The 23,193-nt window shown below is 39.6% G+C and overlaps 1 protein-coding gene and 1 pseudogene across 3 annotated transcripts; one reads left to right on the top strand and one right to left on the bottom strand.

Annotated features, from left to right (window-relative positions):
• Positions 1–394: 394 nt before the first annotated feature.
• On the bottom strand, positions 395–21,512 carry ZNF286A (zinc finger protein 286A). 3 transcript variants are annotated; one of them, XM_023188101.2, is made up of 6 exons: positions 21,312–21,512; positions 20,730–20,964; positions 19,774–19,862; positions 14,002–14,116; positions 12,559–12,651; positions 395–5,134 (listed from the first exon to the last, which is right to left on the bottom strand). In XM_023188101.2, the coding sequence occupies exons 2-6, from the start codon at positions 20,764–20,766 to the stop codon at positions 3,903–3,905; spliced, it is 1,566 nt and encodes a 521-aa protein (XP_023043869.1). In that variant the 5' UTR covers positions 20,767–20,964; positions 21,312–21,512; the 3' UTR covers positions 395–3,902. The 3 variants fall into 3 exon arrangements, with proteins under 3 accessions (XP_023043869.1, XP_023043870.1, XP_023043868.1); XM_023188102.3 differs by having other exon boundaries at positions 20,730–21,051; positions 21,312–21,508; XM_023188100.3 differs by having other exon boundaries at positions 20,730–20,887; positions 21,312–21,506.
• On the top strand, positions 16,041–16,651 carry LOC111523487 (annotated as a pseudogene).
• Positions 21,513–23,193: the final 1,681 nt, after the last annotated feature.

Genomic DNA, 23,193 nt, shown 5'->3' with positions numbered 1-23,193 from the left:
AGGTGATCTGCCTCCCTTGGCCTCCCAAAGTTCTGGGATTACAGGCTTGAGTCACTGTGCCTGGCCCATTTTGCCTAATTTTAACTGTGCTTTTTATACGAAGTTCTTCCCTCCCTTTCACCCCAATTAGCCCTACTGAGTGGTGCCTATACCTGGCCTGGGGACTCAGCACTACTTGTTAGGAACTGTCTTCTTCTACTCCTTAACCTTCTTGTAGATACTTGGGCTGCTGAGGGTATCTCCCATTCCATCACTCCAGAAGTTATGAAGCCAGATGAACAGCTAGAAATGGGACTGGTATTCTGAACGATATGGAGATATTTTTTGGTTGGTCCTTCATTACATCTTAAAATACGTTTTAAAAAGGGAAGAATTTAAAAGCAATTTATAAAAGTTTCTGACAATACATATAAAACATCTTTATTGACAAGTGAGCCAATAAGAGCACATTTAGGTTACAAACAACCAAAAAATTTGAAATGCATAACATTAAAATTTCCAAGATTCACATTGCAGTACAAACATGTGGCAGGTTAAACATCAGGCATAAAAAGGACAAATACTGAAACGCAAAGGGCCAGAGATCCCAAGTCCCTTAACACTATTTAAAATGTTACTCAACTGCAAACTTCAGCCTCTGGAACCATCCCAGATAGCTACTGGTTAAGTGATATGAAGTAGGAAAAAAGAAGGTTCTGGATGGTCTCAAGGAGGCTGTGTAGAGAACAGCACCAGATGGAAGCAAGAGCAGAAAGAAGTCAAGTCCCATCTTTATGATAAGCCAGAGAACAGGATGGTCACAGTTCTTCATGGGTAGACAAAAGATGGGGAAGACACAGCCACCCTTAAGTAACTTCTACTGACAGATGCTCCAGCTCTTCTCTATGTAGAGAAGGAGAGAGAAAGAGAGCACCAAGCAGGAGTGGGGGACTCTACATTTATTGTCTGCCAGTTCCTTTATATGCATTGTCTTATTTAATCCTTATGACAACTTTATGAGAAGCTGATGATTTATTCCCTTTGTTGAAACCTAATACAGATAAAGAAACTGAGACTCAGAGTAGGGAGTTTTTCAAAGTCACATGACTGCTTAGTGGGGGTGGCAGAATTCAAACTCAACTTTGGAAAGCCCATGTTGGTCTTCTTTCCTTAGTCAAATTTTGGCCCTCAAATGAATTTATTTTCACTCAAGAATTTGGCAAGTTTCAATAACTTGAATTCTCCTGACAATATATAGTAACATCTTAGAGGTAGGAGTATTTTGATACATCATTTCCCATCTCTTTTATTTTTCTGACCCCTATGAACTCTCAGTAAGTTCAACTTTTCCATTCCACCTAATTTCTCTGACTGGTTTAAACCCTTTATCCCATTTCTTGATGAATACTCTACAACAGGGGCCAAGTAAATATTTTCTATAAAGAGCCAAATAGTAAATATTTTAGGCTTTCAGGGACATACAACCTACTATGGGGCTATATCCCCACCAGAGTCATATAATGAAACTTAATTGATGGTATTACGAAATGGGGCCTTTTGGAGGTGATTAGGTTATCAGGGTGGAGCTCTCATGAATGGGATTAGTGCCCTTATAAGGGGCTGAAGATACCAGAACTCTCCCCTTCTATCACGTGAAGACACAGTGAAAGGTGCTTTCTATTAACCAAGAAGCAGACCTCCCCATACCCTAAATATGTTGACATCTTGATCTTGGACTTCCCAGTCTCCAAAACTGTGAGAAGTAAATTTCTGGTGTTTATAAGCTGCTCTGTTTGTGATATTAAAGCACAAAGGCACAACCTCCACTGCAGCTACTCAGCTCTGACACTGGACACAAAAGCAGTCAAGGACAACACGTAGATGAGTAAGTGTGGCTGAGTTCTAATAAAATTTTCTCCTGAGAAACAGGTGGTGGGTCAGAGTTGGTCCATGAGTCCAGGCTACAGTTTGTCAATTCCTGCTCTAAACCATTAGTACTAAATACTAAGATGATAAAAGAGGTGAGTTCCTTTTCCTGTGTTTTCTTTTTCTTTCTTTCTTTCTTTTTTTTTTTTTTTTGAGTAATGATATGGTTTAGGTTTGTATCCCCACCCAAATCTCATGTTGAATTGTAATCCCCAATGTTGGAGGTGGGGCCTGGTACAGGGTTACTGGACCATGCAGGTAGTTTCTCATGAATGATTTAGCACCATCCCCCTAGTGCTGTCTCGTGATAGAGTTCTCATGAGGTTTGGTTGTTTAAAAAGTGTGTAGCACTTCCCCTCTCTCTCTTCCTCCTGCTCCTGCCCTGTGAAGATACCTGCTCTGGCTTTGCCTTTTGCCATGAGTAAAAGCTCCCTGAGACCTCCCCAGTCACACTTCCTGTACAGCCCATGGAAGTATGAGCCAATTAAACCTTTTTTAAGTTCAGTCTCAGGCATTTCTTCATAGCAGTGTGAGACTGAACTAATACAGAGGACAATAACAAAAAGTAGGTAAATATGAAGGCCAGAGAAATGGCAACTTCTTCATGAAGGGAAGCTGCTTATCCTCAAGCAAGTCAGTTGAGGACTATCTTGTGATCTATTTTCTGTACCCGTTTTCCACTTATACAGGGAAGTATGCCCTGTGTCTCACAGTTGCTTCAGTTCTTCTTTACTGAGACCCTAAATATAATAACACACTGAGCCACTCAACTTCTCAGACCCTCAATATCCCTAGGGCTTTTTCTCAAATGGACACAGCATAGCTTACAGAAAGCTGAATAATGTAGACAAAGTAAGTCTCCCTAACCCTTTGATTATAGAAAACCAAGGATTCATTCAGTGCCAAGGATAAAAAAGGAGGGATTTGATCAACAACCACCGTTAAGATTTTGACCTATCTGCTACTTCACATAAACTCCCAGGGAAAAGGAAAATGAAAGAAGGTCTCCACAGTAGAGGGATAACAATGATATAAATCAATGATGATGCCAGGCGCGGTGGCTCACACCTGTAATCCGATCACTTTGGGAGGCCAAGGCGGGCAGATCATGAGGTCAGGAGATCAAGACCATCCTGGCTAACACAGTGAAACCCTGTCTCTACTAAAAATACAAAAAACATCAGCCAGGTGTAGTGGCATGTGTCTGTAGTCCCAGCTACTCAGGAGGCTGAGACAGGAGAATGGCATGAACCTGGGAGGCAGAGGTTGCAGTGAGCTGAGATCGCGCCACTGCACTCCAGATGGGGCTGCAGAGCAAGACTCCATCTCAAAACAAACAAACAAACAAAAAAACAATGAACATAATCCATGTGAACATAACTTAGAATTGTCTGTAAATATTATATATCCTAGTTATGGCCATCAAATTAGACAGCAGCTTGTTGAGGGAGGAAGGGAATGCTAAGGACTTTCAACGTGGCCTTTTTGGTTTTTATGGATAATATAAAAGAAATGACACTCTAGAGGAATTGTACCATATGTGTATCTAGAGCTCTACTTGGGACTCAAAGAGTAATAAATAACAACACTGTGTCTTCCTGATGATAAGGATATAAGCCCTCAGCCTAACCTACCCAATGAGAATTCCCTTACAAAGCAAGAGGCTTACAACAAAGCTCTGACATAACCAAGAGAGGGGAAAACTGAATTTCACAATGTTTGTACTGCTACCCACTCTCAGGGACTTCTTGAATTTCCACAAATAGCTATTTGGGAGGTTGGAGATTAAAATTTTGAAATTGCTGGCTACATTTCATAATGATCAAATTAATGGACATAAGGAACCTGCCTATGGCTCAAAACTATGTATTACACAAATGAAATTAGATGCATACAGAATTGGTCCTCACATGCATATTATGGATGGATCTTCCACCTAAACACACAAGTATTTAATATAGTGATAAAACCAACTTACATTTCTTCACATTAATTTTTCAGGGTTGCTCTTCAGTGTGAACTCTTTGATGTCTGATGAGAGATGAACTGCACTTAAAGCTTTTCCCACACTCATTACATCTAAAGGGTTTCTCTCCGGTATGAGTTCTCTGATGTTGAATAAGAGCTGATGAATGAATGAAGGCTTTTCCACACTCACTACATTTGTACGGTTTCTTTCCAATATGAATTCTTTGATGTTTAGCAAAATTGGAGCTCCGGCTGAAGGTTTTCCCACATTCATTACACTCATAGGGTTTCTCTCCAGTATGAATTCTCTGATGTTGAACAAGATGTGTGCTCTGACTAAAAGTTTTTCCACATTCACTGCATTCATATGGCTTTTCTCCAGTATGAACTCTCTGATGCTTAGTTAGGGATGAGCAATGGCTAAAGGCTTTCCCACATTCTTGACATTTATAAGGTTTCTCTCCAGTATGAGTTCTTTGATGTTTAATGAGTGCTGATGAATGAATAAAAGCTTTATCACATTCATTACATTCATAAGGCTTCACTCCAGTATGAATCAACTGATGCTGTACAAGATGTGTACTTCGATTAAAACCTTTCCCACATTCATTGCATTCATAAGGTCTCTCTCCAACGTGAATTCTCTGATGTGTTGCAAGGGATGAGCTTTCTGTGAAGGTTTTCTTGCATTCACTGCATTCAAAGAGAATTCTAGTATGAGTTCTCTGGTGTTTAGTTAAATTAGCTCTGTGGCTAAAAGATTTCCCACATTCATTGCAGGTATAGGGTTTCTCTCCAGTATGGACTCTCTGGTGTCGAATAAGTACTGAATGGTAGGTGAAGAGTTCACCACAATCATTACACTTATGAGGTTTTTTCTCTTTATAAGTTTTCTGCTTTTTCATTAAGTTTGATTTTTGTTTCAACCTTTTTTCAAGTGTATGAAAGGCATAAGATCCTTTGGGAACTCTGTCTTCAGTGATAAGGACAGATTTCTGATTGAAGCTTTTCCAGTATACATCATGCTCATGGTCTGTTTCCTCAGAGAGTGAATTCATGTGAGTGAACATTTCTCTCAAATGTCTCTCCTGATTTCCTGGCTGACTCTCTAACCAATTTTCACATTCAAGAGCTGCTTCCAAGTTGGAGTCATAGACACTATTCCGTGTCAGTCTGTCTATTATTGTAACTTTGCATGATTCTGCTTTGGAAAAATCTTGCACTGAAGTTGAATCCTTGCTCTGTGGTCTAGTCTCCACGTCTGAAAGACATTGGAAATGCAAATTTCCTTCGTTTTCTGTGCTCAACAAAAAGGCAGTTCTGTAATAGGTAAGAGTTAATGAAAGTGAAAAGCATGCCTTCAAGGAGCAAGTGGATTTGACTCTTTTAGATGATTTGCAAAGAGAAACAAATGGAGGGAAACAAATGTTTAGAATATGCAGAGAAAATGAGTACATCCTATCCAGGAGAGTCAGAAGAGGGGAAAGATGACAAGAAATATAAGAGTAGAGATGCTGATGAAGCAATATATCCACAGATGAGCAGGCAATGCATACACAGATCAGGATGGGAAGAAATAACTTTTTATAGAATACCTACTTGTTGTGATAAATTTCTAGGCACACAACCATCTTAGTGTAGAGCATAGTTACGGCTTCTAAATTTTCACTATTCCCATCCTACTTACATCCAAATATGTATTCCATTGCCAGTTTAATCTTCCTAACAACGATTTTATAACATTTCGCTGATCAAAAACCTCCTATGATCTCCCAAAGGCATAATGACAAATACATGACATGATATACGCACAAGGCTTTGTTGAAGCACTAATTGAGGTAGCAAAAGACTGATAACATCTCACATATCCTACTATACAGAAATGACTGAACATACAGTGGATACATACAATGGAGTAGCATGCAACTCCTTAAAAAATGACAAAGATCTTTACATATTGCTATAAGGTGACCACCAGGATATATTAAGTTTAAAAAGAAAAAGCAAGATATAAATAAGTATGCACAGTTTGCTACTGTTTTATAAAGAAAAAAAAGGGGGTACAAATACATATACTATTTGCTTACATTTTAAAAAACAACAAAAAAAGGATAAAAAGGATAAATGGAAAACCAATAAAAATTTGTACCTATAGGGAAAACATTGGAACAGGGGAGAGAGGGCAGAGATGGAAGCTTAACCTCTCTAAATATATCCAATATAAATATAGTAGAATTTTTATATCCAATACAAAGCTAATTTATACAGAGATAAAATATTTTCAATAGTGTAGTTCAAAGAAATAAACAGAGGAGTAAAACAGAAGAGCAAATACAGAAATAGAGTATATGTAAGAATTAAAGATAACATGAAGGTGATATTTCAGTCAGTGAACAAAACATAGATTTGTTTTGCCAGTGATGCCATGGAAACTGATTAACTATTTGAAGAAAATTAAGTTAGATGAGTCACTCATTTCATCCACTCAAATAAATTATATTCATTCATCTATCTCTTCATCCTCTATCTATTTTATTCAACAAATATTTATAGAATATCTTCCACGTGCTAGGCTCTGAACTAGTCACTGGGAAAAAAGAGTCACTATGCATACAGAGGAAGAAAGAATTTAATCTAACATTCACAGGCAAAACCTGAATTGGAGTTCTGCCGCTTACTAGCTGTGTGATACTGGATAAGTTATTTAACCTCTTTACTTCAGTTTCCGTATGTGTAAGAGGGGGTAATAACAGTACCCATCTCACAAAGAATGATAGCAATACCTACCTTAATGAGCATTAAATGCAAATATTTATGAAGCACTTAAAAACGCTGACACAGCATAAGTGCTACATTAAGTGTTTGTTAAATAAATAAAACATAAATTGATAGAAGGCTTGTATAGGTAGGTAGAGGCAAAGATCCTCAAGGATGGTCCATGAACCCCTGGGAAATAGTAAGTTCAAAACTGCTTTCAAAATAAGATTTAGACGTTATTTGCCTTTTTCATTGTCTCAACATTTTCAATGATGTTGTAAAGTAATGGTAAAATTGCTTACTAAACTTACTAGTAGTCCCCATCACGTATTCTTCGTTTTTTTTTTTTTTTTAAGCCAGTTTTATTTTAAAATGTCTATGGAAGCATAAACATTACTAATTTCATTGAATTTTAACCCTTTAAGTGCCTTTTTAATATACAGGGTTAATGAAATAGGAAATATTCATAAGGCAATTCTGTTTATACCAAAGAACAATGGTCACCTTGAGGAAATGAGTTGTGAGCTGAATCAGCCGCTTGTTTCACAGACCACAATTTAACCTGAAAGGGTGACCGAATGGCAAACTATGTTATCTAACTTGGGTATCTGGCAGACAGTTTCTGAAAAATGAACAGAGTAAACCTGTCGTATCAAGGACAACAAATGAGTTTTTTATAAAATTTGAGCTTTCAGGCAGAAATTACAAGGTTTGGAAAACTTCTATCTACTACACTTCCTAAAACTTAAAGGCTTTTCTGATAACATCAGTTGTGACACTAAAAGTTATAATATTAAAAAATATTGCACAATATAAAGTGCCAACAAAGATCTGCATAACTTAGTGAACCAATATTGTCCAAAGACTGATAGAGTTCAATACATGAAAAATTCACAGATGTGGTTTCAGATTCTACATTGAACCTAATCTTTCAGAAAGTACCACTTGTTCAGTTTTGGAGCTGTTTCAAAGAAGAAAAGCCGTAATTACCTGAAAAGACCATAAAATACTCCTTCCTTTTCCAACTTACACCCGTGTGATGCTGGATTTTCTCCATGCATGGCAACCAAAACAACAAGTCATATCAAGTTGCATTCAGAAGCAGTTGTAAGACTATAGCTACCTTCTATTATGTCATACATTAAAGAGATTGGCAAAAGTGTAAAACAATGCTATATTTCTTAACATTTTTTGGTTAAATAGCTGTTTTTTAATAAAAAAAAAAACTGTGCTAACACGTAACAGGTTTATAATTTTTTATTTATATTTTTCTTTTAAGAGATGAGGTCTCACTTTACTGCTCAGGCTAGTCTCTAACTCCTGGGCTCCATCGACCCACCCACCTTGGCCTCCCAAGGCACTGGGATTACAAGTGTGGACCACCACACCGGCCAATTATTTTTAAATGAATTAGCTAATAGCTTAAAATTTTTCTGTTTTAACTTGCAGTATAGTAACTATTGGTAGATATAACCCACATAAATATCTTTAGGGTCTTTAATAATTTGTATAGTTACAGTAGGTCCTTTGATGCCAAAGCATTCAGAACTGCTACCCCAGAGCACAGAGATGAAAGAAGAGTAGCTGTGAAATGAGGTTGGGATAATGAGTAAAAGCCAGATTTCGCAAGTTTTTGTAGACCTCCAGGATTCTGTCTGTTACCCTGAAGGCAGTGAGAAGCCATTCAAATGTTTCAAGCAGAGTGATGGCAAGATCACATTTGATTATGAAAATACCAGTCTCACTACAATGTTAAGAATGAAGTATATGGGGCAAAGGTAGAATTAGAAAGATTATCACAGTAATCCAGGCAAACAAAAAAATATATAAAGGAAAATTCACCGTGAAGAAATACTTAGAATATAATTAGGTAAATACAGTAATGAATTGAGTAAAGGAGAAAGGGGGAGATGTAAAGACCATAGATTTCCGCCACGTACAATTTGATGACAATAAGTACTACTAAAATAATTACTGGAAAAGGATCCTATGAGAGAGATGGGAAATTTAGACTTATTTTAGATATTCAGTTTTAAACATGCTATATTGAAGTATCTTTGACATAAGCAAACAAAGGAATCAAATAGTTAAGATGTTGAGAACAGCCCTGAGGAGAGCTCCAGGATGGAAATACCAATTTGGGACTCATCTTGATAGAAGGTAACTGGTTGTGGGAATGATGAGACTAATGAAGAAGTAAATAGAGGCTGCAAACAGTTGATCAGTTGGCCAAATCGGACTTTAGACACATTTTCTTTGGGCCACACTGTTTATGCAAACTTTTAAAATTAGTTACACACAGTTAAAAATAGGGAGATTGCAGCTGGACGCAGTGGCTTACGCCTGTAATCCCAGCACTTTGGGAGGCCAAGGCAGGCAGATCACAAGGTCTGGAGATGGAGACCATCCTGGCTAACACGGTGAAACCCCATCTCTACTAAAAATACATAAAATTAGCCAGGTGTGGTGGCAGGCACTGGTAGTCCCAGCTACTCGGAAGGCTGAGGCAGGAGAATGGAATGAACCTGAGAGGCGGAGCTTGCAGTGAGCCGAGATCGCGCCACTGCACTCCAGCCTGGGCGACAGAGACAGACTCCATCCCCCCAAAAAAAGGGAGATTACAGATAAATGCAAACTTAGGGTTTCTCTCTTGAAAACAACTGGAAGCATACTGAACGACAACAACCATTTAGAGCAGGGATCGGCAACTATAGCCTGATGCCTACTTTGCTAAATAAATTTTTACTGGAACATAACCATTTATGTTGTATTTTCTAGGGCTGCTTTTATACTACTGTGGCAGACGGAATGGCTGCAGAGAGACCATGTCCCACAAAGCCTAATTATTTACTATCTAGCCATTTACATAAAAAGCATGCCAGCCCTTGAGCTAGAGCTAATGAAGTAATGGCTACTCCTTTCAGTTGAGGCCTGCACTCCTCTGGTTCACCAGTTTCCACCTTGCTTGCTTAACTCAGTGATATTACCTCCTGGCCCATGTAAGTACTCAAGTTTATGACCCCAGGTATACAAAAGGAAGGGCAATTAAAATCAAATTTTGAGGAATTAGAATATTTAATTGTTCAAAAAAGAAGGCTAAGAAGATACACTCAGAGAAGTAAGAAGCAATTTCAAACGGATTAAGAATTTAAAGAAAAAAAATAAAGAATATACTAGGAAACAGAGGCAAATATATATGTAGCCTTGGGGTAATGAAAAACGTTTTAAGCAGTACTGAAAGGGCAGAAAAAAAAAATGATTGTAAAAATTAAACTTGTACATCAAAATGCATAGCAAAACTGAAAGGCAAAAACTAGAAAAAATATCTATAACATAACAAAAGGTAAAAAACCTCATATATAAGGACCTCTTAACAGATCACTGTGAAAACTGCAATACCCCAAAAAAGGGAGATGGGTGGTGAGTGGGTAAGTCACAGAAACTGACAGGTCTCTGAGGTGAAACAGACATATCCATAATCACAGGGATTTTTTAAAACTCTTTCAATATTCAAAAGCATAACATTTTAAAAAAATAAGAATATTCAGGAAGGATTTTCTTTATGAGCTATACATACTACTAAGTATAGTAATGAAAACAGTATGGTACTGGACACAGACAGACAAGAAACAGAAGCAAGTATGCAGGGGAACTAGGTTTACCACAGCTAGCATTACAAATCAGTAACAGAAGATTATTCCATGAACAATGCTGGACTTACTGGCTTTAAGTATGGAAAAAGACAAAATTAGTTTTCCTATTTCATACCATATACAAAAATAAATAACTGTAAAACAAAATTGAACATTTTGGAATAAAATAATCTTTCTGACACTGGGATAAAGTAGATAGACAATTTATAAAAAGCAATATTAAAAAAAGTTATTAAAAATTTTAAATTCTATATGCCTAACACACCAGAAAATAAAATACTCCAAAGATTAGAAGAGCAAATTTCTTCTCACTGATCTGCAATGCTACTTCTGTCATATATTAGTACCTAAAATATATGAAGAACTCCATCAAATCAAGAGAAAAGATACAAACAGCCCAATCTCAAAAAACAGGCAAAGGGTATCAACAAGTAACTCACAAGAAGAAACCTGAATAGCCAACAAACATGAAATGCTCAAACTTGTATTTATCACTCAGAGAAATGAAAATTTTAAAACATCATTTTACATCTGTCAGATTGACAAAAATTACCAAGTCTGATAACTCAACTGTTGGCAGTTCCTAGTAAAGCTAAACATGTGATGGTTTAAGACCTACTAATTCTTCCAGTTATCTCCCTAAACCAGCTCTCAAGATGAACATAAGGAAAAAAAAGAAAAAAAAAAAAAAGATGAACATAAGGAGTCAATAAAAGGATGATCACTGCAACTGTTACTAATGGCAAAAAAATAAACTATTCAGTTTATTCATACAATGGACTTATTACTCCACAGTAGTTAAAATGAATAAACATAATTCACATATATTAACAGATTAATATCAAAATATAATGTGAACTTTAAAAAATCAGACTACACAAGAAAAAGTGTAACAATAAAACATTGTTTTATATACGTATGAATATACGTCTCTGTGTATACATACACATACACAAACACTGAAATGATTCACACCATTTCAAGATATAATGGCTACTTCTAGGGGAGAAAGAGAATAAAAGGGTTTCTTTTTTTGTTTTTTGTTTTGAGACAGAGTCTCCCTCTGTCGCCCAGGCTGGAGTGCAACGGCATGATCTCAGCTCACTGCAACCTCCGCCTACTGAGTTCACGCAATTATCCTGCCTCAGCCTCCCAAGTAGCTGTAATTACAGGTGCCTGTCACCATGCCCAGCTAATTTTTATATTTTTAGTAGAGACAGGGTTTCACCATGTTGGCTAGGCTGGTCTCAAACTCCTGACCTCAGGTGATCCACCCATCTTGGCCTCCGAAAGTGCTGGGATTACAGGCTTGAGCCACCACGCCCGGCCAAGAATAAAAGGGCTTTAACTGAATATGTAATATCTTTTATTTCTTAAAAAATAAAAGATGTCACACACCCCAAAAGGATGGCTAAAATGAAAACACAATACTAAGTGTTGATAAGCATGTGAACAACTAGAACACACATACTCTGCTGCTGGGAATGTAATTGGTACAATGACTCTAGAAACTTCTTTGGCACTATCTACTAAAAATGAGTACGTATCTATCCTATGATAAAACAAGTCTACTTGTATGTATATATCCAAAAGAAATGCATATATTTGTTCACCAAAAGGCATTTAAAAAGTGTACATAGCAGCATTACTCAGACAGCTAAAAAAGGGAACTATCCAAATACTCATCTTCAGAAGAATAAACTGGTATATTAACAAAATGAAAAATTACGCAACAATGAAAATGAATAAATTACAATGACAGGCAACAACACGGATGTATCTCACAGCTAATGTTCAGTGAAGGAACCCAGACACAAGAGTACATACAATATGATTCCATTTATAGAAAGTTCAAGAACCGTCAAAACTTGGTGCTATAAGTTAGGATAAGGTTACCCTTGGGAGGAGAGAGGGGCCTGAAAGAGGGTACAAGGGTGCTTCTAGAGGTGCTGGTAAGGTTGTTTTCTTGATGTGGGCAATCGTTACATGAATGTGCTAAATTTGTGAAAATTCATCCAACTGTGAGTTTTATATTGTAAGAAAAAGGAAGAAAAAAAGAGGCAAACGAAGCAAAATATTAGTATATGTCTAATCTCAGTGATGGATATATGAATGTTATTTTATTTTCTGGACTTCTGTATATATTTAAAATGCTTCAGAATTTTTAAAAAATTAAAAAATAAGGGCACACAGGTATTTTCTTAAGCACCAAAAAGTATTTCTGCATTGTCCTGCTGGGCTATCATTTCTGAAGACTCCCATCTATCTGGCTCACCTGAATAGCTGCTTTTGGGGGTTTTTCTCTCAAGCTTCAATGGTTCTTTTCCATTCTCCAAGTTGTAGTTCTCAGGTTTGGAAACTGGAAGCCCTATTCATTTAAAAAAAGAAAAAGACAGAAAGAAGAAAGTAATGGGAGTAAGTTATTTGTGGAAGTTTTCTTCCAGCAGGTTGAATTGTTACATATTCCTTCGTGAATTCCAACTTTCTTTCTTATTTTTTTAATTTATAAAAATTTACTTTTTATTTTTTATTTTTAAAGTTAATGGGATCTCACTATATTGCCCAGGCAGGTCTCGAAATCCTGGGCTCAAGCTATCCTTCCACCTCTGCCTCCCTAAGTGCTGGGATTATAGGCATGAGCCACCACGCCCAACTTTCATGGCCACTGTCCTGCTGGACTTATTTATTTGCAATGGGTATAAAGATCTAAACTGGAATATGGTCTCAACTTCTTGATCTACAAAGACAAAGTATTATAGGAAGAGCTGAAGTAAGGGAGGGTGAACCTCTAAATAAAGCTTAAAATATCTACAGCAAGAGTCTGGGCCTGGTAAGGAGTTCAACTGGATTTGTAAATACAAATATTTTCAACTGTCAGAAAAGAAAGGAATTTCTCTTTATTTCCTTATTGTGTGAGGAAACTTCAGAGAGATGTTGCAAATTAGTCCTTACCTCAGGAAAGGAGGAAAAAGTGGGACCTCAATGGCAGCACCACATAACTGTGGTAACTGAAGTTTTATCTTCTAATGTTTTTCCTTTCCTTCTTCAGTTACTAGAAGTCACTTTCTTAGGGGATTTTTTTTTACATGAGGTTTGGGAGGGGCTAACAGTTCCCTCTACCCCTCACATAATCATATGCATGCACGTGTGTATGCGTGCCATGCTGGTAGGCCCAGGATCTAAAACTGGCCACAGAGTACTCAATCTCTCTGGCTCTAGAGATTATTTCACCGATGGGCCTGTGACCTTATTTGCTGAAACTCCCAGGAAAGCAGCATTTTCTTTTTTAGCTTAGCTATATAACTGGAAGAATAACGTAACCCTGGGACTGCCACTGGCCATCTTTGCCACATAGGGAAATCCTAAGAATAAAGCTAATACAGAGCAAAACCAAGCCAATTGATTAAAAATAAATCAATGAATACAGGAAATTCTTGATAATATATTTGGATCCCTGAAAAATCAAGATTTTTTTCTCCTTTAAGACTGTGAGTTAAGTTTCTGTCACTTAAATCCAAAGAATCCTGATACTAAACAAGCATAGACATTTCATCAAGAATCTAAATCAAAAACAGATTTTCTACATAGGCCGAAAAGAATTAACACTTTTTGACTCCTGAATGCAAAGGTGAAGGCTTTGTTAAGTTATTTCACTTTCATTAAAGTAATGATGTTCCCATAAGCAGATTCCAGAATCACAATGATAATCCATTCTTACAAAGTGAGACCAGGTTCCTATAGTTCTCCAGCATCACATCCCTTTGTGCAGGATCCAGCTTCCCCCACTCCTCTGGCGTAAAGTCCATGGCCACATCCTTGAATGTCACTGTTTCCTAAGACATAAAACATCTTTTTCAACATTTTTCCCTTGATAACCTCTCTTTCATCCCCCAGTTTCTGCTGGCCCTGGAACAAAAGCCTGAGATGCACTTAACAGGGGAACTGACTGTGATAAATGACAAGTATTCTAATGGTCATCAGATTCAGAGTACTTTACGTAAAGGGTAACTATCAATTATGTGCCAGGCACACTATGCTAGATTCAATATGAGAACTAAAAGATGACCCTGGTTTCTCCATTAAGAGACTACAATTTTTTCTGAGGAATGAAGTATTAAAATACGAACCAATGAGTCAACAATGTAGTTTGATTAAAGTAAAATATAAGAAGAGGGAAATAAATGTCATGTCTACATAATGCTTCTCTGAGTTCTCAATAAAAAATTGATGAGTCAGTCTAGCCAATCACAAGATGAATTGCAATACAGAACTTGGAAAAGCAGAAGTCGTGGAAAGAAAAGACAGCAAAAACAAATCCAATTAAACGTGAATTAATTCAAGGCAAAAAGTATTAAATTGGAAAATGGCTCCAATTTATGAGATACGACTCATAAATATTTACGTATAAAATATCATAAGATTATACTTCTATAAGACAAAAAATACAAAAACCATAAGGAGATAGATACATATCTGCATTGAACATGCACCTTTAAGTAAACCCATAGACAACAGGAATAATACTTCAAGGTTACTGAAAGAAATATGCGTCAAATGCTCTAACTGGATAGAAAACACTTTCTGTTTAAACATTCATGTAGCATTTGCAAGAAGTAACAAAGTAAATTTCACTACATTCCAAAAATAGAACAGAATAATTTATAATAACTGAGAAAATACATCAAAATATGAAAATAATGATGAAATAAAATAGGAAAAAAATGCCAAATGGCTAAAACTGTACTCAGAGGAAATTTCATAGCTTTAAACACTTCCATTTCATTTTTTAAAAAATGTAAATAAATGACCAGAGCACACAAATCAAGTTAGAACAAAAAACAAAGGAAAAGAGAAATATTTACAATATAAAAGCAGAAATTTTTACAAGAGAAAAATAAGACAGCTGGAAAATCTGAATAAGGTCAGTAGGTTATAGTATTATGCCAATGTGAATGTCCTGATTTTGAAAAAAGAATAATAAAGCAAAGTAAAATATAAATTTTTACAAAAGCTGGGTAAAGCATATATAAGTTCTTTGTGCTATTTGCCACACTTCTTATGTCTCAAATTATTTCAAAGTAAAGCTACTATGGGAAAATAATCTAAGATTTAAGAAATAAGAGAATTATTCCCTTAAGATAAAATAATACGTAAAAATCACTCAGTAGCCCCTAAGTAGAAAAGACATTATGAGGAAAAATGACCTTTAACCTAGAATCTGCATATACATAACTAAATCAACATTCAGTGGGGATTAAGTTCCAAATGATCAGAAGAAAAAGCCAGAACAACAAAAATGCAAACCATTGCACAAACAGCAGGAAAAAAATACAAAAGAGGAAACAATAAATCACAGGAAACAGAATTATAAAAATCACACGGCAAGAAAAGTTTGAAACGCATGTATTACATGTGAATGAGCAAATTTCCCTTATAAAAAGGGTTTTTAAAAAAGCCACATCCTATATACAGAATAGGCCATCCAAACAAAATATTATGTTGGGTACTGGTGGGTAAATGGAAGGAAATATAGTATACCGTATGTCTGAATATAGTAGTGCAAGCACAACAAAAAATGTGAAAAAATATACATAGTAGAGAGAGGCAGGGACTGAATTTGAGGGGAAAGTAGCATTACCTTTACATTTCCGTATGTCTGTGTTGTTCACTTTGTTACAATGAAGAAGAACTAAAACCTTAATATTTTTAAAAATCTATTAAAGGTAAAAAATAGCCCAGGCGAAAACAGGGGCAGACATGGCGAAGTCCAAGAACCACAACACACACAACCAGTCCTGAAAATGGCACAGAAATGGTATCAAGAAACCCCGATCACAAAGATACAAATCTCTTAAGGGGGTGGACCCCAAGTTCCTGAGGAACATGCGCTTTGCCAAGAAGCACAACAAGAAGGGCCTAAAGAAGATGCAGGCCAACAATGCCAAGGCCATGAGTGCACGTGCCGAGGCTGTCAAGGCCCTCGTAAAGCCCGAGGAGGTTAAGCCCAAGATCCCAAAGGGTGTCAGCCGCAAGCTTGATTGACTTGCCTACATTGCCCACTCCAAGCTTGGGAAGCGTGCTTGTGCTCGCATTGCCAAGGGTCTCCGGCTGTGCCGGCCAAAGGCCAAGGCCAAGGATCAAACCAAGGCCCAGGCTGCAGCTCCAGCTTCAATTCCAGCTCAGGCTCCCAAAGGTGCCCAGGCCACTACAAAGGCTACAGAGTAGGTATCCGTCTGCCAACGTGAAGACAGAAGGACTGGTATGACCCCCCACCCCCACCTCCGGGCTGCCATCTGCATGGGGCTGGGGTCCTCCTGTGCTATTTGTACAAATAAACCTGAGGCAGGATTTGTTAGCCTCTGTCTATGGGAAAAAAAAAAAAAAAATAGCCCAGGCAAATTCTAATAAGAAAAAAGCTCCAACATTGCATTTTAAATATCTAATAAAGTGCACAAAGAACAAAGAGAGTTTTTAAAATTTTCCATAATAGGTTCAGTCAGCTTGATGCTATTAACAGTGTTGAATCTGATATCAAAATATTGAAATATATATTCACACTTCTGGTACCTGTGCCCTAAATTTCCCCTAGCTACTATGCCTGGCCACTTTGAATCTGTGTAGTTCAGGTAGTACTGACTCCATCTGACTCACGGGTGGGATGTGTGCGCATGTGCACGAGCGCGTGTGTGTGTCTGTAGGTATATTCTATGGAGCATTACATTTAGATTTGGCCAATATCTCATCCAGGAATAGGCCTAATACCCCATTAGAGTCAATCCCAGCACTTCTGCAATAATGACTAGAAGAGAATCTGCCCTTTTTCTCTGGCCTTCAACACAGGAAGATGCAAGCCTAAACTCGTTACGGGCAACAATAGGAGAAAAACCTGTTTGACAACAAAACCCATGGCGAGAAAAGAAAAGGTCAGTAAAATGAAGAAATAGGTTTTTTTTTTTTTTTTTTTTTTTTGAGATGGAGTCTCGCTCTGTGGCCCACGCTGGAGTGCAGTGGCCAGATCTCAGCTCACTGCAAGCTCCACCTCCCAGGTTCACGCCATTCTCCTGCCTCAGCCTCCCGAGTAGCTGGGACTACAGGCGCCTGCCACCTCGCCCAGCTAGTTTTTTGTATTTTTTTTTAGTAGAGACGGGGTTTCACCATGTTAGCCAGGATGGTCTCGATCTCCTGACCTCGTGATCCGCCCATCTCGGCCTCCCAAAGTGCTGGGATTACAGGCTTGAGCCACCGCGCCCGGCCACTAAGAAATAGGTTTTAACATTCTTGTTTGAGCCCTGTATGTAGCCAGACCTAGATTTTTCCATTAGTCAGTAGTTACTTCTTTTCACTTACGCCCATTTGAATTGATTTCATCAGCTACAACTTAAAGCTTCTTGACTAATAAAGCCTTCAAGACTAGTGTAAGACAGTTAAGAAGCCAATGGAGACAGGCAAGTACATAAAGGACCCTGAAAAGTCACTTTTACAAACACTATGAACATGCACTATCTGCTTTTCACACCTCGGATTATAGAGGCAAAGAGAAAGGCTGATTGAAGAATCTCTGGGTTGGGGTATGCCACACATATCATGGAAAGCTCCTTTTTCCCTACTCCTTTTTTTTTTTGAGACAGTTTCATTCTCACCCAGGCCGGAGTGCAATAGCCCTATCTCTGCTCACTGAAACCTCTGCCTGCTGGGTTCAAGTGATTCTCATGCCTCAATCTCCAGAATAGCTGGGATTACAAGCATGCACCACCACGCCCAGCTAATTTTTGTATTTTAAGTAGAGACAAGGTTTCACCACGTTGGTCAGGCTGGTCTTGAACTCCTGACCTCAGGTGATCTGCCCGCCTTGGCCTCCCAAAGCGCTGGGATTACAGGCATGAGCCACTGTGCCCAGCCCTAACTTCTTTTAATAAAAGTTTCAAATATACAAAAGTTGAAAGATGAATGCAATAATCACTGATACTGTACAATCACCACCTACATTCAAAAATTCTTTTTTTTTTTTTTTTTTTGAGATGGAGTCTCGCTCTGTGGTCCAGGCTGGAGTGCAGTGGCCGAATCTCAGCTCACTGCAAGCTTCGCCTCCCGGGTTTACCCCATTCTCCTGCCTCAGCTTCCCAAGTAGCTGGGACTACAGGCACCTGCCACCTTGCCTGGCTAGTTTTTTGTATTTTTTAGTAGAGACGGGGTTTCACTGTGTTAGCCAGGATGGTCTTGATCTCCTGACCTCGTGATCCGCCCGTCTCGGCCTCCCAAAGTGCTGGGATTACAGGCTTGAGCCACCGCACCCGGCATTTTTTTTTTTTTTTGAGACAGTTTCCCTCATTGCCCGGGCTGGAGTGCAGCAGTGCGATCTTGGCTCATTGTAACCTCCACCTCCCAGATTCAAGTGATTCTCCTGCCTTAGCCTCCCGAGTAGCTGGGACTGCAGGTGCGTACCACCACGCCTGGCTAATTTTTTGTATTTTTAGTAGAGACGGGGTTTCACCGTGTTAGCCAGGATGGTCTCAATCTCCTGACCTAGTGATCCATCTGCCTCGGCCTCCCAAAGTGCTGGAATTACAGGCATGAGCCACCACGCCCAGCCAAAAATTCATAATATTTTTCATATTTACCTTTTTAGGAGACGGGGCCAACAATATAAAAGTAAGTTGCAGACATGATCATACCTTAGCTTTCATCATCTCAGAGGGCTGGATTCTAACTCTTTAAATTTTGCCTTCATAGGCTTTCCTTTTCCAGTAGTTCTTTGAACTATGTGAATACTTATTATTATTATTATTTTTGAGAGATTCTCATTCTGTCACCCAGGCTGGAGTGCAGTGGTGCAATCTCGGCTCTCTGCAAGCTCCGCCTCCCGGGTTCACGCCATTCTCCTGCCTCAGCCTCCCGAGTAGCTGGGACTACGGGCGCCCGCCACCACGCCCGGCTAATTTTTTGTATTTTTAGTGGAGATGGGGTTTCACCGTGTTAGCCAAGATAGTCTCGATCTCCTGACCTCATGATCTGCCCGCCTCAGCCTCCCAAAGTGCTAGGATTACAGGCGTGAGCCACCACGCCCAGCCGAGTACTTACTACTTTTACAATCACTTCAGCATTTAAGTGCTTTCTTAAATTGCTACTTAAAGTCACATACATGCTGCTTCCTCTAGAGAAACAAGTTTTAAGAGGTATGTACCACATTATATTTAAAATAGTTTCTCACATTACCAAGCACAGAAATGAGCATAGTAGGCTAAGAAAGGTAAATGCTGCTTACCTGTCTGTTGAGGGACAATAAACACTAAATAGGGAAGAAATCCATCCAGTGTTATAAGTAGAAAACATTTTCTTCTGAGTCCATTAGTCTCTTGACTAGTCTCTTAGATTTAGAACTCAGCTCTGCAGACGGGCTTTAGTGGATAAAGAAACTCCACATAACAAAGAAGGGAGCGCATCTATAGTCAAGAAACAAGGTATAATTCCAAAAATTAGCAGATTCACTCACCTGGGATCTGGCCGTGAGGCGCAGAGCAGCCACTTCTCCCTCTTCTGTGCTCTTCTCTTGGAAATGGGGAGAATCCTGGGAAGACAGAGCTAACGACAAGAAAGCAGTAATGATGAGACCTAGACTTAACTTGCCACTCAGATTTAAAGTGTAAAAACTGCTTCAACATACTATATGTGCTGCCTACAAACACTGAGACTGAAGGTACCCCAAAACAACCCACCTCCTCCCAGGACCCTTGTCCCAGGATGTACGGGAATACTGCTACTCTGGGCTCGAATTCAGTTGCTATAATCATAACACATTCTGTAAGATGGTATCCTCTGATCTAGAAATTAGAATATGTCAGTTAATTTCCCAGCTTAATCGATACTCATTGGTTCTCACTCTGAAAGCTTATTTATAATGTAGATTGCTGGATGCCAACTCAAAGTAATAAGCATTAGTTGAGCCTGGGGTACAATCTAGAAATCTAACCACCACCCCAGGGGGAATTCTGGTGTAGGAGGTCAAAGCACAACCTTCATGAAACTGGTCAGGTAGAACTGAAGTCAGTCATTAACTACTATGCCTGTTTTCTCCTATGTAAAACGAAATATTTTTGACAACTAAAGGCTGAATTCTTAGCCCCAATGGAGACTAGCATGATATAATCATTTGGGAGGAAGAGTACATGAGAAAATGAAGTAATTGAGGCTTTTTTGCTCATGCCACAGAAGTTAACATTTCACTCACATTTTGTGGATAGCTGTGAAGAATCCACTGTGTGTCCAGCTGCCATGGAAAGGGTGGTGCTCCCATACCAAGCCCTTCAGTCTCACTTAAAAAGCCCATCCATCCCCAAGACAATGGAGACAGCCAGCCAAGAGCCACCTCCCCTGAGCCAACCGTTTTCCCTTCAGGAGCAGAAATTTCGTCCTTTCACGCCACAAGTTCAACACGTCCGCAATTCTCACCTCTTTTCTCAGGCATTTCAGTCAAATCTGTCTCCATGATCACCACTTCCTCCTTGTTCTGGAGATTCTGCTCTTCACCCCAATTCAGATCTCCCTGGCCAGACGAGTTAGAAGACCCCCGGGCCTCGTGGTCCCACTTCCTGCTTCCCTCCTGGGCTCTGATGAAAGGCCTGGGTTAGATCGGGTCGGTTTCTTTCTCACCGTGGAGTCTGCCTCAGTCCTACGGCGCTGGAGCCTGGAAGCCCGGGGACAGCATCCCTGAGGCTGGGTCCTCAGGTGTCTGTCCCTACCGCTTGGAGCTGTCCCTGGGGGAACCGGGCGCCTGGAAGAGGTGACGCTGGGGCATCAGGAATTTGGACAAATTCTGCCGCGTTCGGGGCACTGGCCCAGGACCCCGCGACCGCCCCGCCCGTCGCACAACCGCGTCCCCGGAGGAGAGGATCAGGCCAGAGTGAGAAGGGACGGGGCTCATGGTCTGCCCTCGAGGCCCCTTTAACAAACGAGCACTCTGGCATAGAACGACCCGGGTAACCACTGCCGAGGCCGAGCGGAGACGAGCGACAGAACCACAACCAAACTCACCTCCCATCCCGGGCCTCACAAAGGGTACGAACTTCTCTGGCCAGCTCGGAGTCGCGCATGCGTAAGAAGGAGCGGAGCCAGGCGGGCCGCTCTCATCCCGCCCGGAACTACAATTCCCAGAAGCCCCTTGGCGTCTCCCGACCCCGGTTCTCCGCAGGTGGGAGCACCAGAGGTGCGGCTGGGAGACTCGGAGGATCGAAGAGCTCCGTCCGTCTCGCGAGAGTATGAAACAGCATCTCGGGTGTCTAATCCTCTGGGCAAGGGAGGGAGGGAGCAGCGGAGACGCGGAAAGAAGTCAGGGTCAGTCCTCGCGCTTTGTCTGCAGAAATTCCTGAGGCACAGTGCTTAGGGCTGCTAAGTTCAACACAAATTACTCCGGTGTAAGATACATTAAAATACATCGTTTTTATCCGTATTTTGTGCTCTCAGAACTCATCCTTTGCTTTCAAAACATATGAAGGGTATTTTTAGGAAGAGCAGGTTCCTCTTTGTACACTGAGTCCGATGTTCCTGTATCCACAGACTACTTGTAATCCTAAAAATTCATGTATTTAAAATGAGTTGAAAACATAGAACCTGTTTTAACAAATTTGAGCAACAGGTTCTTTGCAGACATAAACATTAGTTTAAATGTATCATAAAAGGTGGTTCAAGGGACCGTTATTCAGTCTCTCTAATTCTATTAGGGGACTAACCCATCCACCTCCAACTTCGTGTCTAGACTGCCCTCCTTTTCTCAGTGAATGACATTACTGCCCACTCATTTGCACAATCAGAACCTGGATATTCTTAACTCTTTAATCTCACCATCTATCACCAAGTCCTATTCATTATATCTTAAATAACTCCATTGTTTCCATCTTTCTCCATTCCCAGTAGCATTACCTTACTTGGGGCCACCACCATTTCACTAGGATTGCCATTGCAGCCTGATAGCTGGATTCCCTAACTAAGGTTTTCTCTACCACCAATCTGTTCTCGACACTTTCTGGCTAGTGCTCATTCTAAAACAATATGCTGTTACTTTACTGCTTAAAACCGTTCAGTGGCTTTTAGAAACTTCAAGGAAAGATGATTTCCAGTTCCCAGAAGGGATTTGTGACTCCCATTATCTCAGCCCCCTGGTAGTTACACCTTTGTGCAATCCCCTCCTCTTGTGTATGGATTGGGACTTGCTTCTAACCAATACAGCACAATAAAGGTGACATAAAAGTCTAATGTGTGTCTTGCTAGGAGACTCCTCTCTTGCTGGCTTTGATGAAGTGGTAGTGACGTTGGGGAGGCCCATATGACAAGGAACTGCGGATGGCCTCCAACCAGTAGCCTGCAGGAACCGAAGGCCCATGGTCCCACAACCTGCAAGAAGCTGAACCCTTTAGACAGCTCTGTGTGCTTGGAAGTGAATCATTCCTTGTAGAGTCTTCCCATGAGAACCCTGTCTTGCCTGACGTTTTCATAGCTGGCTGCAAAGAACTCAGTTAAGCTGTGCTCAGCTAAACGTGTGCTATTTTGGACCACTAAGTATGTGATCATATTGCTATGCAGGAAAATTTAACTAATACAACTTTCTAACATAAAAGAGGTTCTTCTTTATCAAAATCCAACCTGGAGATGGTCTGCAAGAGGGAAAATTGTTGGAATGAACAACTATTGAAAAGTTTATTTGAAACCCACAGGAAGACAAATGGCTACGGTTGGTCCTAGGAGGTGTGTGGCCTGTACATGTACGTTTAAAAAGCTATCCTAAGAATGGTAAAGGAGGATACAGGAAATATCAAGCAAGAACTTGTCATAAAAATAAAAACAACAAAACTGTGTGTCAAAATATGACAGTAAATACTAGATTGGATAGCAGAATGTGTAAAATTGAAGAGTGAATATC

The sequence above is a fragment of the Piliocolobus tephrosceles genome, chromosome 16 (genome assembly GCF_002776525.5).
Source record: "Piliocolobus tephrosceles isolate RC106 chromosome 16, ASM277652v3, whole genome shotgun sequence".
NCBI classification, from domain to species: domain Eukaryota; kingdom Metazoa; phylum Chordata; class Mammalia; order Primates; family Cercopithecidae; genus Piliocolobus; species Piliocolobus tephrosceles.
Note: the sequence above shows the minus strand (reverse complement) of the source record. Positions and strands in the feature narration are given on the sequence as shown.

What these genes read in the sequence shown, in the direction of transcription:
- ZNF286A (XM_023188100.3), bottom strand. Translation starts at nt 21,370, where the DNA reads ATGCGCGACTCCGAGCTGGCCAGAGAAGTTCGTACCCTTTGTGAGGCC. An exon ending in GCCTCACGGCCAGATCCCAG is followed by an intron (nt 14,117 to 19,773) that starts GTGAGTGAATCT and finishes TTTATGTCTTAG; the next exon opens with GAAACAGTGACATTCAAGGA. An exon ending in CCCCAAAAGCAGCTATTCAG is followed by an intron (nt 5,135 to 12,558) that starts GTGAGCCAGATA and finishes AATGTCTTTCAG; the next exon opens with ACGTGGAGACTAGACCACAG.